Here is a 17349-nt window from a genome sequence, read left to right as displayed (position 1 = left end):
GCTCTTTGTGTTATATCAGTGTTTCTCAACGGGGGGGGATGGGGGGAGGGTTTGGTTTATTTTATAATTATATGATAAAATGAGAGCAATTTTTCAGTAACTGTGTGCTGTGAAACTTTTGTATTTTTATGTCTGATTTTGTAAGTAAGCAGTCTTTAATTAAGGTGAAACTTGGTACGCAAGACAGATCAGTCTCTTGAGAGGGGTACAATAGTCTAGAAAAGTTGAGAACCATTGGGCTATACTAGCATGTATCTAGAGCCCAATCTGGTAATCTTGCACATCACTACTCATCTTTTTTCAGTCTTTGGTCTCCTTCCTGCAAAACTGGGACAAACCTCTTTAGTGAGGACCTTCAACAGCGGGACCTTTTAAGAATACCCCTGAAAACTAATACTGAGGACTTGCTTACAGCCTAAATAGAACTGAAACTGATGGAAGTTTTGCCTGGCAGAGGGACTTCAGTGTTTGTTTGTTTGTCCCAGGATATTAGAGACACAAGGTGGGTGAGGTAGTATCTTCTATTGGACCAACTTCTCTTGGTGACAGAGAGAAGCTTTCAAGCTACACAAGGCTCTTCTTCAGCACAGGCCCCACAGATAATTTATTTCATGCATGCAGTTACCACTTGCCTTCCTCAGTGGTCCCTTGTAATTCCTTTTTAATAGACTTGGTCTCTCTCTCTCACATCTAGCCTGTGGTTTAAAAAACAAAAAATGTAAATTCTTCCCTAGGAATATAATTAAGGACAACCAGGCTAAAGACCTTCCATGCTTCCTACCCCTACTGAATGCAAACCTCAGAATACAGGGTTAAACCTGATCCCTGCAGAATTTCTTCAGGCTCACTTCGTTAGGAATGTGTAAGAGAAGGTGGGTGTGGCACTCAAATCCCATAGCTATCCTGCCTGAAGACATCTCTCCTGCTTCCACCCTACACAGTTGTTCCCAATTACCAGTCAGGTTTGGTCAGATGTGAGCCTCAAATGACTGGCAGTTATTTGTGCTATAAACATAGGATTAAAAAGGCTCTGGTAGAGTGTAAGAGAGGGTTTAATTGAGTTTGTAATCAGTTAGGGTGTGTCTTCACTGCAGACTTAACTCAGGCTCTCACCTGGGTTTTATCTCAAATCTCCCTACCATCCACACAGAAAAACCTCTGATCCAGATTTGAAGATGGTTTAAATCTGGCTAGCTGTGATAGCTGCCAGGGGGCTAGGACAGCTTAGAGTCCAGGCTTCACTTTAACTCAGGCTGAATCCCACCCATTTTGCAATGAGGATGCAGACTCCTCCAGTGCTTTCCCACAATTCCCCTCTCCCCTAAAGGACAGACAAGTTCCCTTGCAATTGACTGGGAAAGAATCCTAGAACATCTCAGCACAAAGAACCATAGGGTATGCACCCAGATACACCCATAAGAGGCAACCTTCACACTCAGGCTAAGCTTATTCCAGTGCTCAGGCCTGGGTGCCAATCAGCTGGGTTAGCTGTGCAGTGAAGACATACCCCAAGTGGCATGGTTGGCTGTAAAGGTGGCTTATATCCATATGGTTCAATCTCTGTTAGTAAATGTCAGTTAAGTTCTTGCTGCTGCTTGAGGCCTAAGCTAGTTTGGTTGCTTTCCTGCAATCGGTTTGGTGAACTGGCGTTTATTTGCTTTCGGCATTGGTGATCAAACACTAACTGTGTGTGTGGTTTATGGCTGGCCCTCTTCATCAGAGCTGTCTGTGTAGCAGGACTTCTAGAGTGTATCGCCCCACATGCTTCTTGCACTATGCTATGAGTATGTCCTCCTGCTGCTCTGTTCCACGCTGAAGCAGTGTGGCATAGCTGTTCATGCTTGTGTTGCCAAACTGTTTGTTTCAGTGCTTTCTGGGCTTAGTTCCGCCACACTTGAAAGAGAGGAGCTGCTATGAGAACACAACTCAGACTGGTTACAAAAGCTGAGTTGAACTTCTGGTGTCGACAGGGCCTACATTCCACCTTGATGCAACAATAAATAGAACTGTTAGCAAAAGTGAAGGCTTTCATTCAGTAACTTATTGATTGAGCCTAAGAGTCCCAGTCATGGACCAGGAACCTGTTGTGCTAGGCGCTGTACAAACATAGATCAGAAATACAGTCCCTGCCCCCAAAGAGCTTACAGTCTAAGTAGAAGGCAAGAGATGGATACACACAAGATGGGGGGAGTACAAGTAAACAATCAGGCAGTACTGGTCAGCATGATAGGCAGTGGTCTCAGGATACATGAGGTTTGGCTTTACCCAGTACCCAATTATAATGTATTCATTTCTACCAGACTTTTTACTAGACACTACAAAATCATTAGCCCCTCCCACTCGTTCCACTAAATATCCATTTGCTGAAAGCTGATTTTTGCCACTAGCTCCACAATATGGTAAGTGTAATTTATTAGGTAATAGATGGATAGATTTTTATGGCCACAATTAATTATTTGGATGAGGCTGCCACTTCTACATGATCAACTTAGACCATGCAAATGCATAGTTGAAATACTCAGACTAAGAATTCTCACACATGAAGAAAACCAGTCTCCTCCTTATTTATATTCCCATGCTGTATCCGTCTCCATGGAATCTGCGTACCTTCCAGTGTTAAGTCAAATAAGGAGAAAATTAAGGAGACTTGGCCATGTAGAGCGTGTGGTAGGGGTGTGGTGTCTTGTTTTTGTTTTGATTTTTGTGTAAGTTCATGTTCCTTTATTCTGTTTGGGGAGACAGAGCCAAAGAAGCGCTCCCAAGGAGGAAGGAAGGGGAAAAGTCAGTCTTCTCAGCATTCTTTCCTTGCTCAGCTGAAGGCTGACAGAGCTGGAGTTCAAGTACCTTATGTGACCTTATTCTTCAGGCCCTTTGCTAAAGAGGGAAGTGAAAGCCTCATATTTCTGATGTTTGTAGGGATGGGGGGAGAAGGAAAACTTCTTAAATATTTTGTGTGTAGACGGGAGGGGAGTGGCTTTGTATTTCAATGTGTTTGTATTTCAGTAGCTCCTAGAGGGAACCAAAGAAGTTTGGGGTCTCCCATTGTCGTAGGCACTGCACACAGACACAGTGAGACTGGCCCTGCCTTGACGAGCGTACAGCCTAAGTAGACAGACGTTGGGAAAGAAAACCGATGCAGTGACTTACCCAGGGTCATCCAGCAGATTAGGGGCAGAGCTGGAAATAGAACCCAGTCTCCTGACTCCTACTCTATGGTCCTGTGCACTAAACCATGCTGCCTCCAAACGCATGAGCCACGACTGCTTGAGCTAATGCAGGGGTTCTCAAACTTTTGTACTGGTGACCCCTTTCACACAGAGAGCCTCCTAGTGCGTCCCCCCCTTATAAATTATAAACACTTTAAAAATATTTTTAATACCATTATAAATGCTGGAGGCAAAGCAGGGTTTGGGGTGGAGGCTGACAGCTCGTAACCCCCGTGTAAGAACCTTGTGACCCCCCCCGAGGGGTCCCGACCTCCAATTTGAGAACCCCTGAGCTAAAGGATTAGTTCCACCATAGCATTTGAGAGTCACCATTGCAGGTGGTCATTAAGGAATGAAGCAGCATTCTGAACATTCATAGAATGGAACACAGTTTGAAAAATAACCCTTTACGGTGTTACTCTTCTGTTTCTCTCAACATGGAGAGATGATGCCCATCATGACACACATACCATTTAGGGGCCTATTCATTACTGTTGGTAATGTGAAGTTCAGCGTATTTAAAAACTGAACTCTGGACTAATTTCTGATATGAATAAGAGTAGGACTTTCAAGAATGCTCAATAATGGCCGGCTTCTGCCCTCATTCAAGTCAGTGGGAGCAGACTCCCATTCAAGTCCACAATAAAACTCCCTTTGACTTTAACGGGGGCAGAATTAGGCCATCACTGACTGACTAGCTGTTGTCTGTGCAGTGTACAGCGTAAGCTGAAGCCCAGGTTGTTTTTCTTTCTGTATCTGAGATCCTGCTTCATGAGAAGTAGGTGGTTAACGTAATTCATGTTTATTGCTAAATGTTGGTCTTTGAAGGGGTTGTAAGTCTTATTAGAGAGAATTGTCCAAACTCACAGCTAGCAATAAACCTTTAAGGTCAGGCAGGGAAATAGCACTTAGTGCTTCATTTTTTTCACTCTCCCATAAATGTTTTGAATGGAGCATTTTAAACTAGTGTGTGTTTGTGTTGGTTGGTTGCTTGCTTTTGCAGCCGATGTTGCTCATGGTGAGAAATAAGCTACGTTTGGGTCAAGAAGCTGTGAGTCAGAAACAGAGCTTTCATTGCTCTGTCCATAAACTACACACATTTTCAGAGCTCTTGGCCTTTTCCACTTTGGTGGCTATTTTATTGTTCTTGGCATTCCTTTATTATGGAAATGGACCAGAGTTCCTATGTAGCTTAGTTTGGGTACTTTTTGCTGTTTGTAATTGCAGATAGTCAAGCTAATGGCTGGCTGATCTTTAGAAGGATCTTAGGACAGGATACATTGTTTGAAAAGCAAACATTTGCAATTCTCTCTGTTTTGTTAGTCATTGGTAGCCCTGTCAGACTAAATTATCTTTAATCCCCTTTGTTCCTCCTCCCACTTCAACTTCTGCAATATCAGTTGGAATACTTGCACTAGGTAAGTAGGTCAAAGTACATTACTGTAATTCATTGTTCAATAAACTAACAATTCTAATAAATAGATTAGTTTTCTCTAACGAAGGATTGTTCTGGTGGTGGCTTTCAGTGGAGTCTCAGTTCTAGTTTCTCTTTGTCTGATGTGCTAACTCTAACATTTGCTTTTATCTTAGTCATCTTGAACTATCTGCTTTGCTATCTTTAAAAGCAGTTAGAATTCAAGTTCCTGGAAGATACAGGGGGAAAGGGAGGCTATCTGGAAAAAGTCTTCATGGTTGAATACAATGAAGTATTCAGTCTTCAAGTTGTGCGCTACTGTGAAATCTATTATTACAGTGATACTGTTTATCAGCTTCATTAGGGAGGATGAATAGTCTGTCATCTGCAGAGGCTTTTTTCTCTGAAAGGAACCCTTTGGCAGTAGTGCTGCAGTCTTTGTATATCCCAGTGTAACTTAATCTACCAAATTACTACAATACTTACCACTAACCTTTTAAAAAACAAACCCTTCATTACCTCTTAAAATTTGTGGAGTTCTCCTCAGCAACTTCCCTTCTCTTACTCCTTCCTGTGGTGTCCCCTTATAGTGGTGTTGTCTTAATTTAGACTTACGCTTACTGCAGTGTAGCTGTAGCCATGTTGGTCCCAGGGCTTGAGAGGCAAGGTGGGCAAGGGGAATGTCTTTTATTGGATCAACTTCTGTTGGTGAAAGAGACAAGCTTTCGAGCTACATCCAGCTGCCTGAAGAAGAGCTCTGTGTACTTCAAAAGCATGATGTTCCATTGATGTTCCATTGAAATCAGCAGGGCTTTGCATACACACAAAGATCTACATGCGTGGATCAGCTTGTGGGATCGTGACCTTAGACAATAATCTGTTTAGAGTAGGAAATCTGCATTTATCTGTATAGCACCATAAACGTACATGGTGCCTAACAAGTAGTAGTGAAACAAATCTGGATCAATTGACACTTAATCAACAATATGTTGGTCCACAACGCTGCTATTTTTAGATTCAAATAATCCTGAATTTGTGGAATAGAAGGTGTGGCTAACTCTAATTGCAATCGGAAAATGTTTTGTTCTTGTCACTTGAGTTTAACGTGTCAGTAATCGGTTCCACCTAAACTGGTGGCATGTAATACTCATCTGAATCTAGCAGAAAAGAATGTGCAGTCAGCTTCTTTCCACTAAAAACACTGCCATGTACTCATTTGTATTAACCTGCATTAGTATGAGTAACATTTTAAACTACGCATCAGTGGAAGTAACATGCCACTCAAACTTGGAAACTTGAACAGCATTTTTGACTCCATTGAAATTGGGTCTATTTTGTTTTGGCTTTTGTGCATTTGGATGGGTAGTCTGAATTGAAATCTAAACTAGACCTAGCTGTTCATATTCTAAATGAGCAGCTTAATTTGTTGTTGTTTTTGGACTAAATAAGCATTTAAATTAGCATTGGGGCTAGGCCGTGATCAAAGGACAGAATTTTTCAAAAGCACTTAAGTAATTTTAGGAGCACAGTCCCTACCAAAGTTGTTAATTTCCCCTGCTTCAGGATCAACAATATTATTTCAGACCTGCGTTAACATTATCATTGGGCTGTCTTAACTATAGAACAAAGACATTTGAGTTGGAGTGACTTGTACAGAGCAAGTTGTCTTAACCAGGAACTTCATTTAATTAAACAAAAAGAATTCTTGGATTTTGAAGAACCAATTGTGTGTGGGGTAGGGGAGGACCCTTTATTGCAGGGGTCTCAAAGTCCTGGCCTGCGGGCCATCTGCGGCCCGAGAACCTCCCCACTGCGGCCCGCGGAAACTTTTTAAAGTTCTTTCATCTGGCCCTTGTGGCTACCGGCTGAAGCGGGGGCCGGAGGGGAGCCCTCAGGAGAGATTCACGTGCCCCTCCCCCCAACGTTGCTCCATCCTGCTGCTGCTCCTGGGACCCTCCCAGGGGTTGCACTCTGCAATGTGTCATTCACCCTGGGCAGCTCAGCTCCCTGGAAGCGGTTCCCTATCCCTGCTGTTGCGGAGGAGCGACCCAGGCTGCCGGCTGTCTGCTGCAGGCACTGCCTCCCACAGCTCCTATTGGCTGCGGGAGAGGGACAGAGAAACCATCACTAGACCCCGGTCAGAGTCAGCGGGGGGTGGCATGAGGCCAAGGGAGCGAGGGAAAAGGGTGGGAAACGGGCTGGGAGGTGGCATGAACACCATCTTCAGTGACGTTATTGGCCAGCTGGGAGTATTTGAGGACTGGCACTGGCCCTAAGGTAAATTGAGTTTGAGACCCCAGATTCAGTGGGTGTTTTTTGAGCCTGTACTGATTGACTGTGATTCTGGTTGACAGTCATAGTCAAAAAGAAACTTGACTGAAAAACCTTGACTTATTAGAGATGGGCTTGAGTTTGAGTGCAGATCAAAACTTCCCCTGAAGTTCAGGGTTGAGGCTCTTTTTAATGCCTACAGAACTAAAATGGGCAGATGCTTTCTTGAGTGTCTGTTTTACCATACTCCCTTAGAAGCCTGGAGACACACTTTCATTTTTTGAAACTGAAGTCTAGTTGAACTGTGCTGTTTTGGTGAAGCCAAAATGTTTCAAGGAGCCATGTTGACAAAAACTCTGTTGAAATCTCTCTCCTTAACTTAGCGGTTAGGGCACTGGCCTGGGATAGTAGGAGACCAGGTTCAGTCTCTGTTCTGTCTGATCCAGAGTGATCAGGGATGAAAAGCTCTGCTCAGTCAGGCAGAGCAGGGATTTGAATGTGGATCTCCCACGTCCCAGGCAGTGCCCTCCCCACCAGGCTACATACGTGCTCACGCCCTCCTTCCCCAATTGAAAAGCTCAGGTTTTAATCTGAAACCCGACATTTTGACACAATTCCGCTTATGCAAAAACATTGGAAAAGTTTTTTGTATTCGTTCCAGTGGGGAACAGAAACACTTGGAAACTTTGGAATTGTCCTCTGGCCAGCTTTACTGATCAACCTATGTTACAAAGAGAGAGTCTGGTTTCAGTGGGCCTGGCGGGCAACGGGAGGGAAGATGAGGGTAAATCCTTAGGGCTCTGTCAGATATTTCTTGGGGTGGCAGAGAAGGGATGAATCTGCAAGTGGGCCTGAAGTGATTGTTCACGCTTACAGCTTCAAGTTAGGTTGTCTTCTATACCAGGACATCCATTTGGCCTCTCTCTAAACATTGAATGCAATAGCACTCTGCTGGTATCTAAATCCTTGTGGAAAAATCCAATAGAATTTTAATAGTGATGAAACCAATCAAGCTCTACAGAAATTACTCTTAAAAACAAAAACCACAACCCTTCTTCCCTCCCCCTTCCCCCCCACATAAAATGCAGTGGAAAATCCTCATTTAGAATTCTAGAGATTGATATCTTTGTGCAGAATTTTTAGTCCAATCTTAAGCCTCCCTTGTGCCTTCCCAATCCTGAACTGGTTCAAGAGCTAGAATGGCTGCCAGTGTAACTTATGCAGTCCTACAGAACTAAGTTATAGCAGCCTGTAACCAGCTGCCCAGAGGCAGTAAAACTGACTGGAATAGCCTCATGCTGTGGCCATGCCCTTCCTGCCAGAGGACACCCTCTACACCGGGGCTTGTGAGGAGTCCTCCAAAGGCAGTCTGCAGTTCAGGCTCTGAGGAATTTTTGCCTGCTGGATATGACTTTTAAAACCCCTTTATGCCACTCTGGCCCCTTTACCCAATGTGCAGGTACAAGGGTAAGAATCCCACTTAAAATTTTTTAAACTATGTAACAACCCCATAGATACATAAAAGCGAAAGTATATTGGATGTCCAGTTTCACAATCAGTGAGACTAGTTTCACTTCTGTTTGGTCAGTTCCCCTTTTATGTTCTTAACAATGTCTTCGTTTCTGATGTTGCCGAGGAGTATTTATTTGTGTAAGGGTTGTTTTCATTGGTATTTAGGAAGCAAGTGTGGAAAATTTTCTGCTGGGGCCTTAAGTCTTATAACAGCTGTTCTTTATACAATTGTTTTGGGTCAAACTTAAATTAACAGTATTCCTTTCAACTGCTGCCGTGGATCAGGGTGAGAACATGTGAAACTTTGTATGTCCCACAAAAATTGTAGCTCTTTAGCCAGCCATAAAAATTGATTTAATGGAGTGGCAGAATTCAAAACCCTATAACGACTCACTTGGAATCTGAAGAACTTTTACTCCTGGGACTTGAATACCAAGAAACTATAGTGCAGTGGTTCTCAAAGTTTTGTGCTGGTGACCCCTTTCACACAGCAAGCGTCTGAGTGCGACCCCCCCCCCCATAAATTTAAAAACACTTTTATGTATTTAACACCATTATAAATGCTGGAGGCAAAGCGGGGTTTGGGGTGGAGGCTGACAGCTTGTGACCCCTGATGTAATAACCTCACAACCCCATGTGGGGTCCCAACCCCCAGTATGAGAACCCCTGCTATAGAGCATGTAGAAATTGATGATGTCCCTTTTTAATGAAAGACTGTACTCTGTACAACACTTACCTCTACACGTCTTGTGTGGGGTTTGTTTGTTTTGTTTTTTAAATTCATTGTGCTGTTGATGGGGAAATGTCAAGGATTTTTTTAAATGACTTCAAACAGCTGACTAGCTATTTTTGAAGTTGGATGTGAAGAATGTTTCTCTACTTTGGTTTGAGAAGAGTAATTTTAGGGACACCAGAGATGCTGCTGTTGAACAGTTGAACTTAAATGTCAGTTCTAGTAAAATCTTGCTTTATTAGCTCTAGTGGAAATGTATTATTTTTTACAAAAAGTAGCATTTTTTAAACTGACTCTTTTAAGAAGCTTGTAAACAAGCATTGATTTGTAATAGGGATAACATTTTTACAAAGTAGTCTGTTCTAGCATAATACAAATCCGGTTGCAAGAGTATAATCTGGGAACTGTAGACTTAGAAGGACACAGTCCAGCCATGTTCAGTGTAGAGGAGAGGAAAACAACAAACGCTCTATTAAATTGCACAACCTGATTATTTAATTGTAGCGTTGTCCACTCACGTCCTTTCTGTTTCCCGTTGTAGTTTGGGGCAGAATTCCGAAGATTCTCTCTGGATCGTTACAAGCCGGGAAAGTTTGAAGACTTCTACAAGCTCATTCTTCACATCCACCACATATCCAGCATGGAGGTGATGATTGGATATGCTGATGTTCATGGGGACCTTCTTCCTATTAATAATGATGATAACTTCTTCAAGGCTGTTTCGAGTGCAAACCCGCTGCTCAGAGTTTTTATACAAAGACAAGGTAAAATCTTCACATTTATTAAGTCTTCAGAGCCCTGGGTTATCTAATCCTTTATTAGTGCTAGTAATCACATTGCAGTAGTGCCCAATGGCTGCGGAGGGATGGGGTCTGCACATACGTAGAGGAGACAATCCCTACGCCAGAGGTTCTTGTGATCTCAGAGATCTAAAACAGACAAAGAGCCTGTGATGGGGATATACCTGCACCAAGGGTGAGACACTCCGCCCTGCTGGGTGGTGTAAAAGGGTCAGAGTAGTGTACAAGAACCCTAAAGTCTCCCCTACATGACTTCCCCAGGCACAGGAATGGTGGAGATGGCCATAAGGCAGCCTCCCCCTCAAAAGCCATGGTATGTGGGAAGGTCAGAGGTGGGAGGAGCATGCTGGGGGAAAGACCACAGCACTGTGGCCCATAGGGCAGTCTGGGAAGACGGCTGTAACCTTAGGCAGGCCTGGGGAGGGGAGTCTGTCTCCTCAAAGTTACTCCAGGGGCTTCTCTAGTACCCAGAACATCACAGGAATGGGAGGGTGCAAAGATGGTTTAAAAGTCCCCTTAGCCTTCTCTCTCTCCCTGGGCTGCGAGTTTAGTGTTGCATGTCTTGGGGGTGTGGCACAGAATCTTGTGCCAATGTACTACTTGTATCGCTCTCCTGTGATTTAAAAGGAAACCCAAATGTTGTACCATGCCTAAGTCTTCATCTTCAGATATGTCTTCAAGACTTAGCTGTAGCCGACTGTTTCATGCCCTTATTGAACAGGGGCACATGCACATCTATCTCTTTTGGAAAGATTGAGTTCTGACACTAATTGGAGGCTTGCTTAGTGTGTAGGCGTGGCTTTAAGGGCAGATCACTGAATTAAGGTGATCTGCTGTGTGTCTTCAGATGTGGTGTTTTTACTAACCTCTTACTAGAGGTCAAGCAAGCTGGACGCAGAGATGCATAAACATCGGGATGATGTCAGGGTTATTCTCAATGGTTTTCATATGTTTGAGTAAGATTAGTCTAATGTGACACAGCACTTTATTCATCCAAGTTTTTTGATGGGGAAATGAATATTAAAAATACTGAAGTTTTCAGTATTTTAACTGAAAACAAGAGAATTGCGTAACTGAAATCAAAGCAGTTCTTTAAAGATTCAGTTTTTGCCAGTAACTCAAGAGCAGTATGACTTCAACCCTTCTTCTCTACTTCAGTTTTAAATCTTGCTTTAAATGTTGTGAGCTGCAACACATGATTTCATTGTTTGCTCAGATCTGGCAATTTAATAGTTTAACAGACTGCCACCCTCCTCCCCCATAGTTTAATTGCAGGTAGTAGTGTAGAGCACAGGGTTGGAAGTCAAAACTTCTGTGACTTGTTGCTGGCTTTGTCGCTGACTTGCTCTGTGACTTCAGGTCACTCTGGGCCAGATTCTCCACTACCTAGGATCTTGTATATTCACTTACACTCACTCACATAGATGTAAATAAATACACTAGAAGCCAAGCAGTGGCAAGCCCAGAGTGGTTTCTTCAGTTCATACATGTGTAAAATAAGAGTGCGTGGGGAAGGGATGAGTGTGAAAGCTCTTGATTGTTGCTTATCCTCCCTCCCCTCCTCCTGCCCCCCCCATCACTGAAGCTGCACGGGAGATCTGTTACATCTTCCTTCTACAATGCACATTTGGTTCCTAGGCTGTTAGATCTGTGTGGTCATGTGAACACCACTGGTGGGCCAAGTCATAAGAAACCACTTCTGTGGCTTTGTCATGCCTGTGTCAGTTCAAGTTTATTCACACATCTCTAGATCAGTCCTGTTCTAAGCACGGACTGCTGCTCTTTGCTTAGATATATGCTGCTGAAAGCACTGTGTTTAACTGAACTTGGTCATTGCATCAGTAGATCTGTAGGGCATCACTGCTCCAGTGATTTATTAATCAAAAAAGTAGTCAAGTGGGGAAAATGATGCCTCAACTTCTCCTCTTCAGTGTAAAAGCGAAGTCTCCGGCTGTGCTAACCTCTTAGTCCAGGGGTGGCCAACCTGTGGCTCCGGAGCCACGTGCGGCTCTTCGGAAGTTTAATATGCAGCTCCTTGTATAAGCACCGACTCCGGGGCTGGAGCTACAAGTGTCAATTTTCCAATGTGCAAGGGGGTGCTCACTGCTCAACCCCTGGCTCTGCCCCAGGCCCTGCCCCCACTCCACCCCTTCCCACCCCCTCCCCTGAGCCTGTAGTGCCCTCACTCCTCCCCCTTTCTTCCCTCCCCCCACCTCCTGCACACCATGAAACAGCTGATCAGGCAATGCGGGGAAGGAGGGGGAGGCGCTGATCGGGGGGGCTGCCGGTGGGTGGGAGTCGCTGGGAGCAAGGTGGGGGAGCTGATGGGGAGGCGGGGGGCTGCTGATATATTACTGTGGCTCTTTGGCAATGTACATTGTTATATTGTGTGTCCTTCTCAGGCTCAGTTTGGCCACCCCTGTCTTAGTCAATTGTCTCTTCCAAAGGGATGTGAGTGGGTGCTTTTATTGAAGGGACACCATCAACCGGAAGTGTAGTTGGTAAAGAATTAAGTCGTTTCAGTTTCTACACCTGCTTCTGAGTCCTCTGCCAGTTTTGGTAGCTTTACGGTTGCACTTTCTTGTTTAAATGTGTTTCTCTCCCCTATTATGTGAAAGAGCCACACTTAACAAAAGAGGAAATTGACTCTGCAGGGGAAACAGGAAATTGACTCTGGAGGGGAAACAATGAAACTGACTATAAGCTCTTACCATTTAGCCACACCTGAAAGTTTGCACTGTGTGCATTTTCACTGAAGCTAAGGTGAGCACAGAGAACTCTGGCTTAGCCTTTTCATACATGAGAATGTAATAGAGAGGGATTTTAACCTTAAAATATTGATATTTTAATAATAAAATAATAGATATTTGGTATTTGTGGAAACTTACTACTTGTTTGTGTGCAAGTGAGCAGTTTATCTTTTTTTTTTTTCCCCCCCCCCAGGATAGAGCCTTGAGAAACCCTATGTCAGCCAATACTTAAGGCATCTCCTGAAATGTCTTTTTACTGTTCTTGACACCACCTCTTAATCCTAGAATCATAGAAATGTAGGCTTGGAAGGGACCCTGAGAGGTCCTCTAATCCAGCCCCCTGTGCTGAGGCAGGACCAAGGATGATACCTAGACCATCCCTGACGTGTTTGTCCGGCCTATTCTTAAAAAACCTCTAGTGGCAGGATTCCACAACCTCCCTTGGAAGCCTGTTCCAGAGCTTAATTATCATTACAGTTAGAAAACTTTTCCTAATATGTCACCTAAATTTCCCTTGCTGCAGATGAAGCCCATTATTTCTTGTCCTACCTTCAGTGGACTTGAACAATTGATCGCTGCTCTCTTCTTAACAGCCTTTAAGTATCTGAAGACTGTCATCAGGTCCCTTTTTGGTGGTGTTTTTCTTGGTTACCTCAATTATCTCTTACTGTCTTTCACACCCTGCTTTTGGTGGCCTTTCCTCACTCTGTCTGAGGAGTGGCTGGATATGCTTATCTTTAGAGCAATGCTGCTTTTTCGGATGGAGGCCCGCAGTGCAGTGCAGAACCCCTCCATCCTTCTGCTCCTTCTTCAGCACTCCCAATTCAGGACCCAAACTTGATTTGGGGGGTGGGGGAGGGGAGGAGGGAGCAGTGGGGCGGTCCTTTTTCTTCCCTTTTTGCACTAACAGTGTAGGACCCACACTTCAGCTTTCCCACATCAGGACTCCCCTTGGTGCTGATCACTACTACTTCTCCTTAATTGACTGGGAGATAGAAGTTTGTTCGGTTGAGGCCTGAGAAGAAAATATTAGTCTGAAGTGGTGGTGGTGGGGGACATATGACAGCAAATTGGATTTTCTAATTCATTAGAAGCTCAGCATCCTTCCTTTTCTAGCCAAGTGAAAAGTTTAATACACTATATCAGTGACACACAGCTTTTTCTTTTGTGTTTATCTGTTTTCCTCATTTACAATTCCGCTATCCCCATTCCCCTGACAAGTGGATGTTTAATACATGAAAACAACTTAATTATTTGTGTGGGCAGAGGGACTTCATATTTCTAATATTCTAGTTTCAAGCTCTACTAGATTTCCATGAGAATTCAATGCAAGAATAAGGTCAGATTAAAAAAACAAATATGTTGTAATTGTTAGTCTTCTCACTTGGCTGCTGAGGCTACGTCAGCTCATTCTTTTCCACCCCCTCAACTTGCTCTACAGTCACTTTACAAACTCATGCTAACATAGCTCGTCCCTGACCAGGGAAACAAGTGTCAGCACCTTGTTAACAAGAAAGATTCTTTCTAATAAGGCACCCAGTCAGCATTCTTGGCATGCTGAAGGTCCCACTCATGTCACAAGGAGTTTGGGGTGCATTCGGAATGCAGGATTGGACTCAAGATTTGAACAGTAGTGCAGAAAGGGCTTTGGGTAATGTATTCTGGCAGACAGTACCAGTCCTCCTCCTAGTTCACTAGGATCCTAGACGAGTCTTATCTTGAGACTTATCTTATTTTGATACTAGTATGATTTTTTGTAGCAACCCACAAAAGATTTGTACTTGACTAATACAAGTGCAGGTTTTAAACTGGAAAACTTACAAATACACAACTTGATCAATTCTCTTTTGACTTACCTTCTGAAGGCATTAGAATCAAGTCCTCAGGATAGTGTAAATCAATGTAGCTCTCTTGACTTCAGTGGCTTGATACTGTTTTTTGCTAACTGAGGAACTGGTCCCAAGAGTCTATTTACTCAGCAATAATTGTCAAACATATCTCTAAAACTCAATCATATAACAATGCAGGGAGTTTTAGATGTTTGACATCAGTTATTGCAGAGTAAATAAACTCTTATTCTGCCCTAGAAAGATACCTGAAAGGAGGTATGTGTGAGAGATAAGAGCTTTCTCTATTGTGTGGGTGATTTGAAATCCCAAATACTGTAGTTTGTGTTACACTTTTGAATACAATAAAAATGAATAAAGCTACAAAGTCAGGCAGAGACCAATCTTGTTGACACTGTAAAAACTTCTTTTAAAAGTGCATCAATTACTATTCAATTGTTCTAAAAAATATTACCCTTCCATTTGATCAAACATAGAAAAAAATCAATACAATGGACATTACTTTCAAATGAGGTTTTGTTACTATGTCTTCCACATACGCATGCCCACACACCAGCCCCTGCAAATAGCTTGGTACAGTTGGCTGATATACTATATATTCAAACAAGAACAAGCTGCATTGTTACTCTAATGGCAGCCGCCTAAAATTTAACATAATGCCATAAATAAGAAGCTGCAGTTATGGACTTGCTCTGTTATAAATCCAGTGCCTCACTCTAACTCTTCCCTGACTTTTTCAGTGGGGCACAGGGATTGAATGGATGTCTTGGCAGGCAGCTGTAGCTAGGGATGTTGCAATATACACTGATTTTCTTTAACCAAAGAAATTACAATTAGAAATGCTAAACAGGAAATGCAGTGACAACTACCACATCATTCACCGACTAAATATATCCTTGGAACAAACAGTGCATAAAATAAACATGGGAGTGCAGGATGATCTGTTTAATCAAGACACTATATGAAAACACAGTAAATTCAGTGCACCTTGGGCCTAATTCTACTGTTAAACTAGTGGAAATCCAGAGTAATTCCATTGACTTCAGTGGAGGTGCTTGTGATTATGTGGGTGTGTGAGACTCAGAACTGGTGGCCAGATCTCTCCCGATCCCAGTGAGCCATACGTAAGGCTGCGAGTTTGTCACAGAAGTCACGGATTCTGTGGCTTTTGCAGCAGCCAGTATACCTGACTCAGAGGCAGCTCAGGCAGCCCCTGCACCAGGCGCACTGGCCACTGCTGGGGCAGAAGAGTTTGGGTATGGGAGGGAGTTGGGGCACAAGACCGGGTGAGGCAGCCAATGGGAGCTGTGGGGGTGGTGCCCAGGGTGGAGGCAGCGCACAGAGCTACCTGGCTACACTGCCACCTAGCAGCTGAGCGAGGGGGATGTCGCCACTTCCGGGGAGCCCCCTAGGTAAGCACTGCCCAGAGCCTGCCTCCCTCAGTCTGTGCCCATGCCCCCTCCCACACCTAAACTCTGCTGCTGCTGTGGGGGAGCATGGAGCCAGGTAGGGAGCCTTCTGGCCCCACCAACCGCGCTTCCCCAGGTCGCCCGCCCCCCCTCAGGTTTTAGTCATGCGTATTTTTAGGAAAAGTCATGAGCAGGTCAAGGGCCATGAATTTTTGTTTACTGCCCGTGACCTGTCTGTGACTTTTACTAAAAATACTTGTGACTAAAACATAGCCTTATCCATACGTAAAGGAGACCTGGGTGCGATAGGGGGAACAGCTGCCTCTGTAGCAGTCCCCCTTTCTGTTCCTATGCTAGCACAAAACGCTTTTCAGGGACGGGTCATGTGGGGAGCACTGGGTGGCATGCAAATAGCCTACCTCCAGCTCCAGTCTCAGTTTGAGGTTATATTAACTTTCCTACAGAGCCCCTTTGTACTAAGGAACCCTTAAGAAGAGAGGCGCTAAGGTGGTGTGGACAAACTATGATCTGCCGGCCAGATCTGGCCCATGGGCCATTTTAATCTGGCCCTTGAGCTCCTGCTGGGGAGCGGGGTCTGGGGCTTCTCCTGCTCTGGCGCTCCAGCCGGGAAGCAGGGTCAGGGTCCGTTCCGTGTGGCTCCTAGAAGCAGCGGCATGTCTCCCTAGGGACACGTAGGGGCAGCCGGGGGCTCTGCTCCGCATGCTACCCCTGCCCCAAGCGCCGCCCCCCACAGCTTCCATTGGCTTGGAACCACAGCCAATGGGATCTGTGAGGCAGTGGATGGGGCACCGTGCAGCAGTGCCGCCTGGCTGCACCTCTGCGTAGTGCCAGACGGGACCTGCTGCTGCTACTGGGAGCCGCTTGAGGTAAGTGCCGCCTGGAGCCTGCACCCCTGAGCCCCTCCTGTGCCCCAACCCCTTAACCCAGCCCTGATCCCCTTCCCGCCCTCCGAACCCCTTGGCCCCAGCCCAGAGCTCCCTCTCGCACCCTGAACTCCTCGTTTCTGGCATCACCCCAAAGCCTGCAACCCCAGCCAGAGCCCTCACTCCCTCCCAGACCCCAACCCCAATTTCGTGAGCATTCATGGCCCACCATACAATTTCTATACACAGATGTGGCCCTTGGGCCAAAAAGTTTTCCCATCCCTGCGTGAGGGAGTCCCTGGCGTCACAGCTGAATTGGAGCTGTGCTAGAGCAGGATGTCCCACAGCCAGTTTGACGACTCAGGACCTTTGGGTAGATGGGCCCGACTTTCAGCAGAGATCTCCGATCCAGCCTGGATCTTGGGTTCCAGGGCCCAAACCCGCCCATTCCCCTGAAAGCTCCCTCCAACAGAGGACTTCCGGAAACGCTGTGAGGGAACCTGGCCCATGTAATAAGGCAGGA

The 17349-nt window shown here is 44.8% G+C and overlaps 1 protein-coding gene across 1 annotated transcript in view; it reads left to right on the top strand.

Annotated features, from left to right (window-relative positions):
* The window catches only part of PARD6G (par-6 family cell polarity regulator gamma), a 106433-nt gene that overhangs the window by 12627 nt on the left and 76457 nt on the right, over positions 1-17349 (top strand). The window contains exon 2 of the mRNA XM_077810550.1: positions 9678-9900. Within this exon, the coding sequence (XP_077666676.1) occupies positions 9678-9900 (223 nt within the window). The remainder of the gene's footprint in view (positions 1-9677; positions 9901-17349) is intronic.

The sequence above is a fragment of the Eretmochelys imbricata genome, chromosome 2 (genome assembly GCF_965152235.1).
Source record: "Eretmochelys imbricata isolate rEreImb1 chromosome 2, rEreImb1.hap1, whole genome shotgun sequence".
NCBI classification, from domain to species: Eukaryota; Metazoa; Chordata; order Testudines; family Cheloniidae; genus Eretmochelys; species Eretmochelys imbricata.
This window is presented reverse-complemented; position numbering and strand designations above follow the sequence as displayed.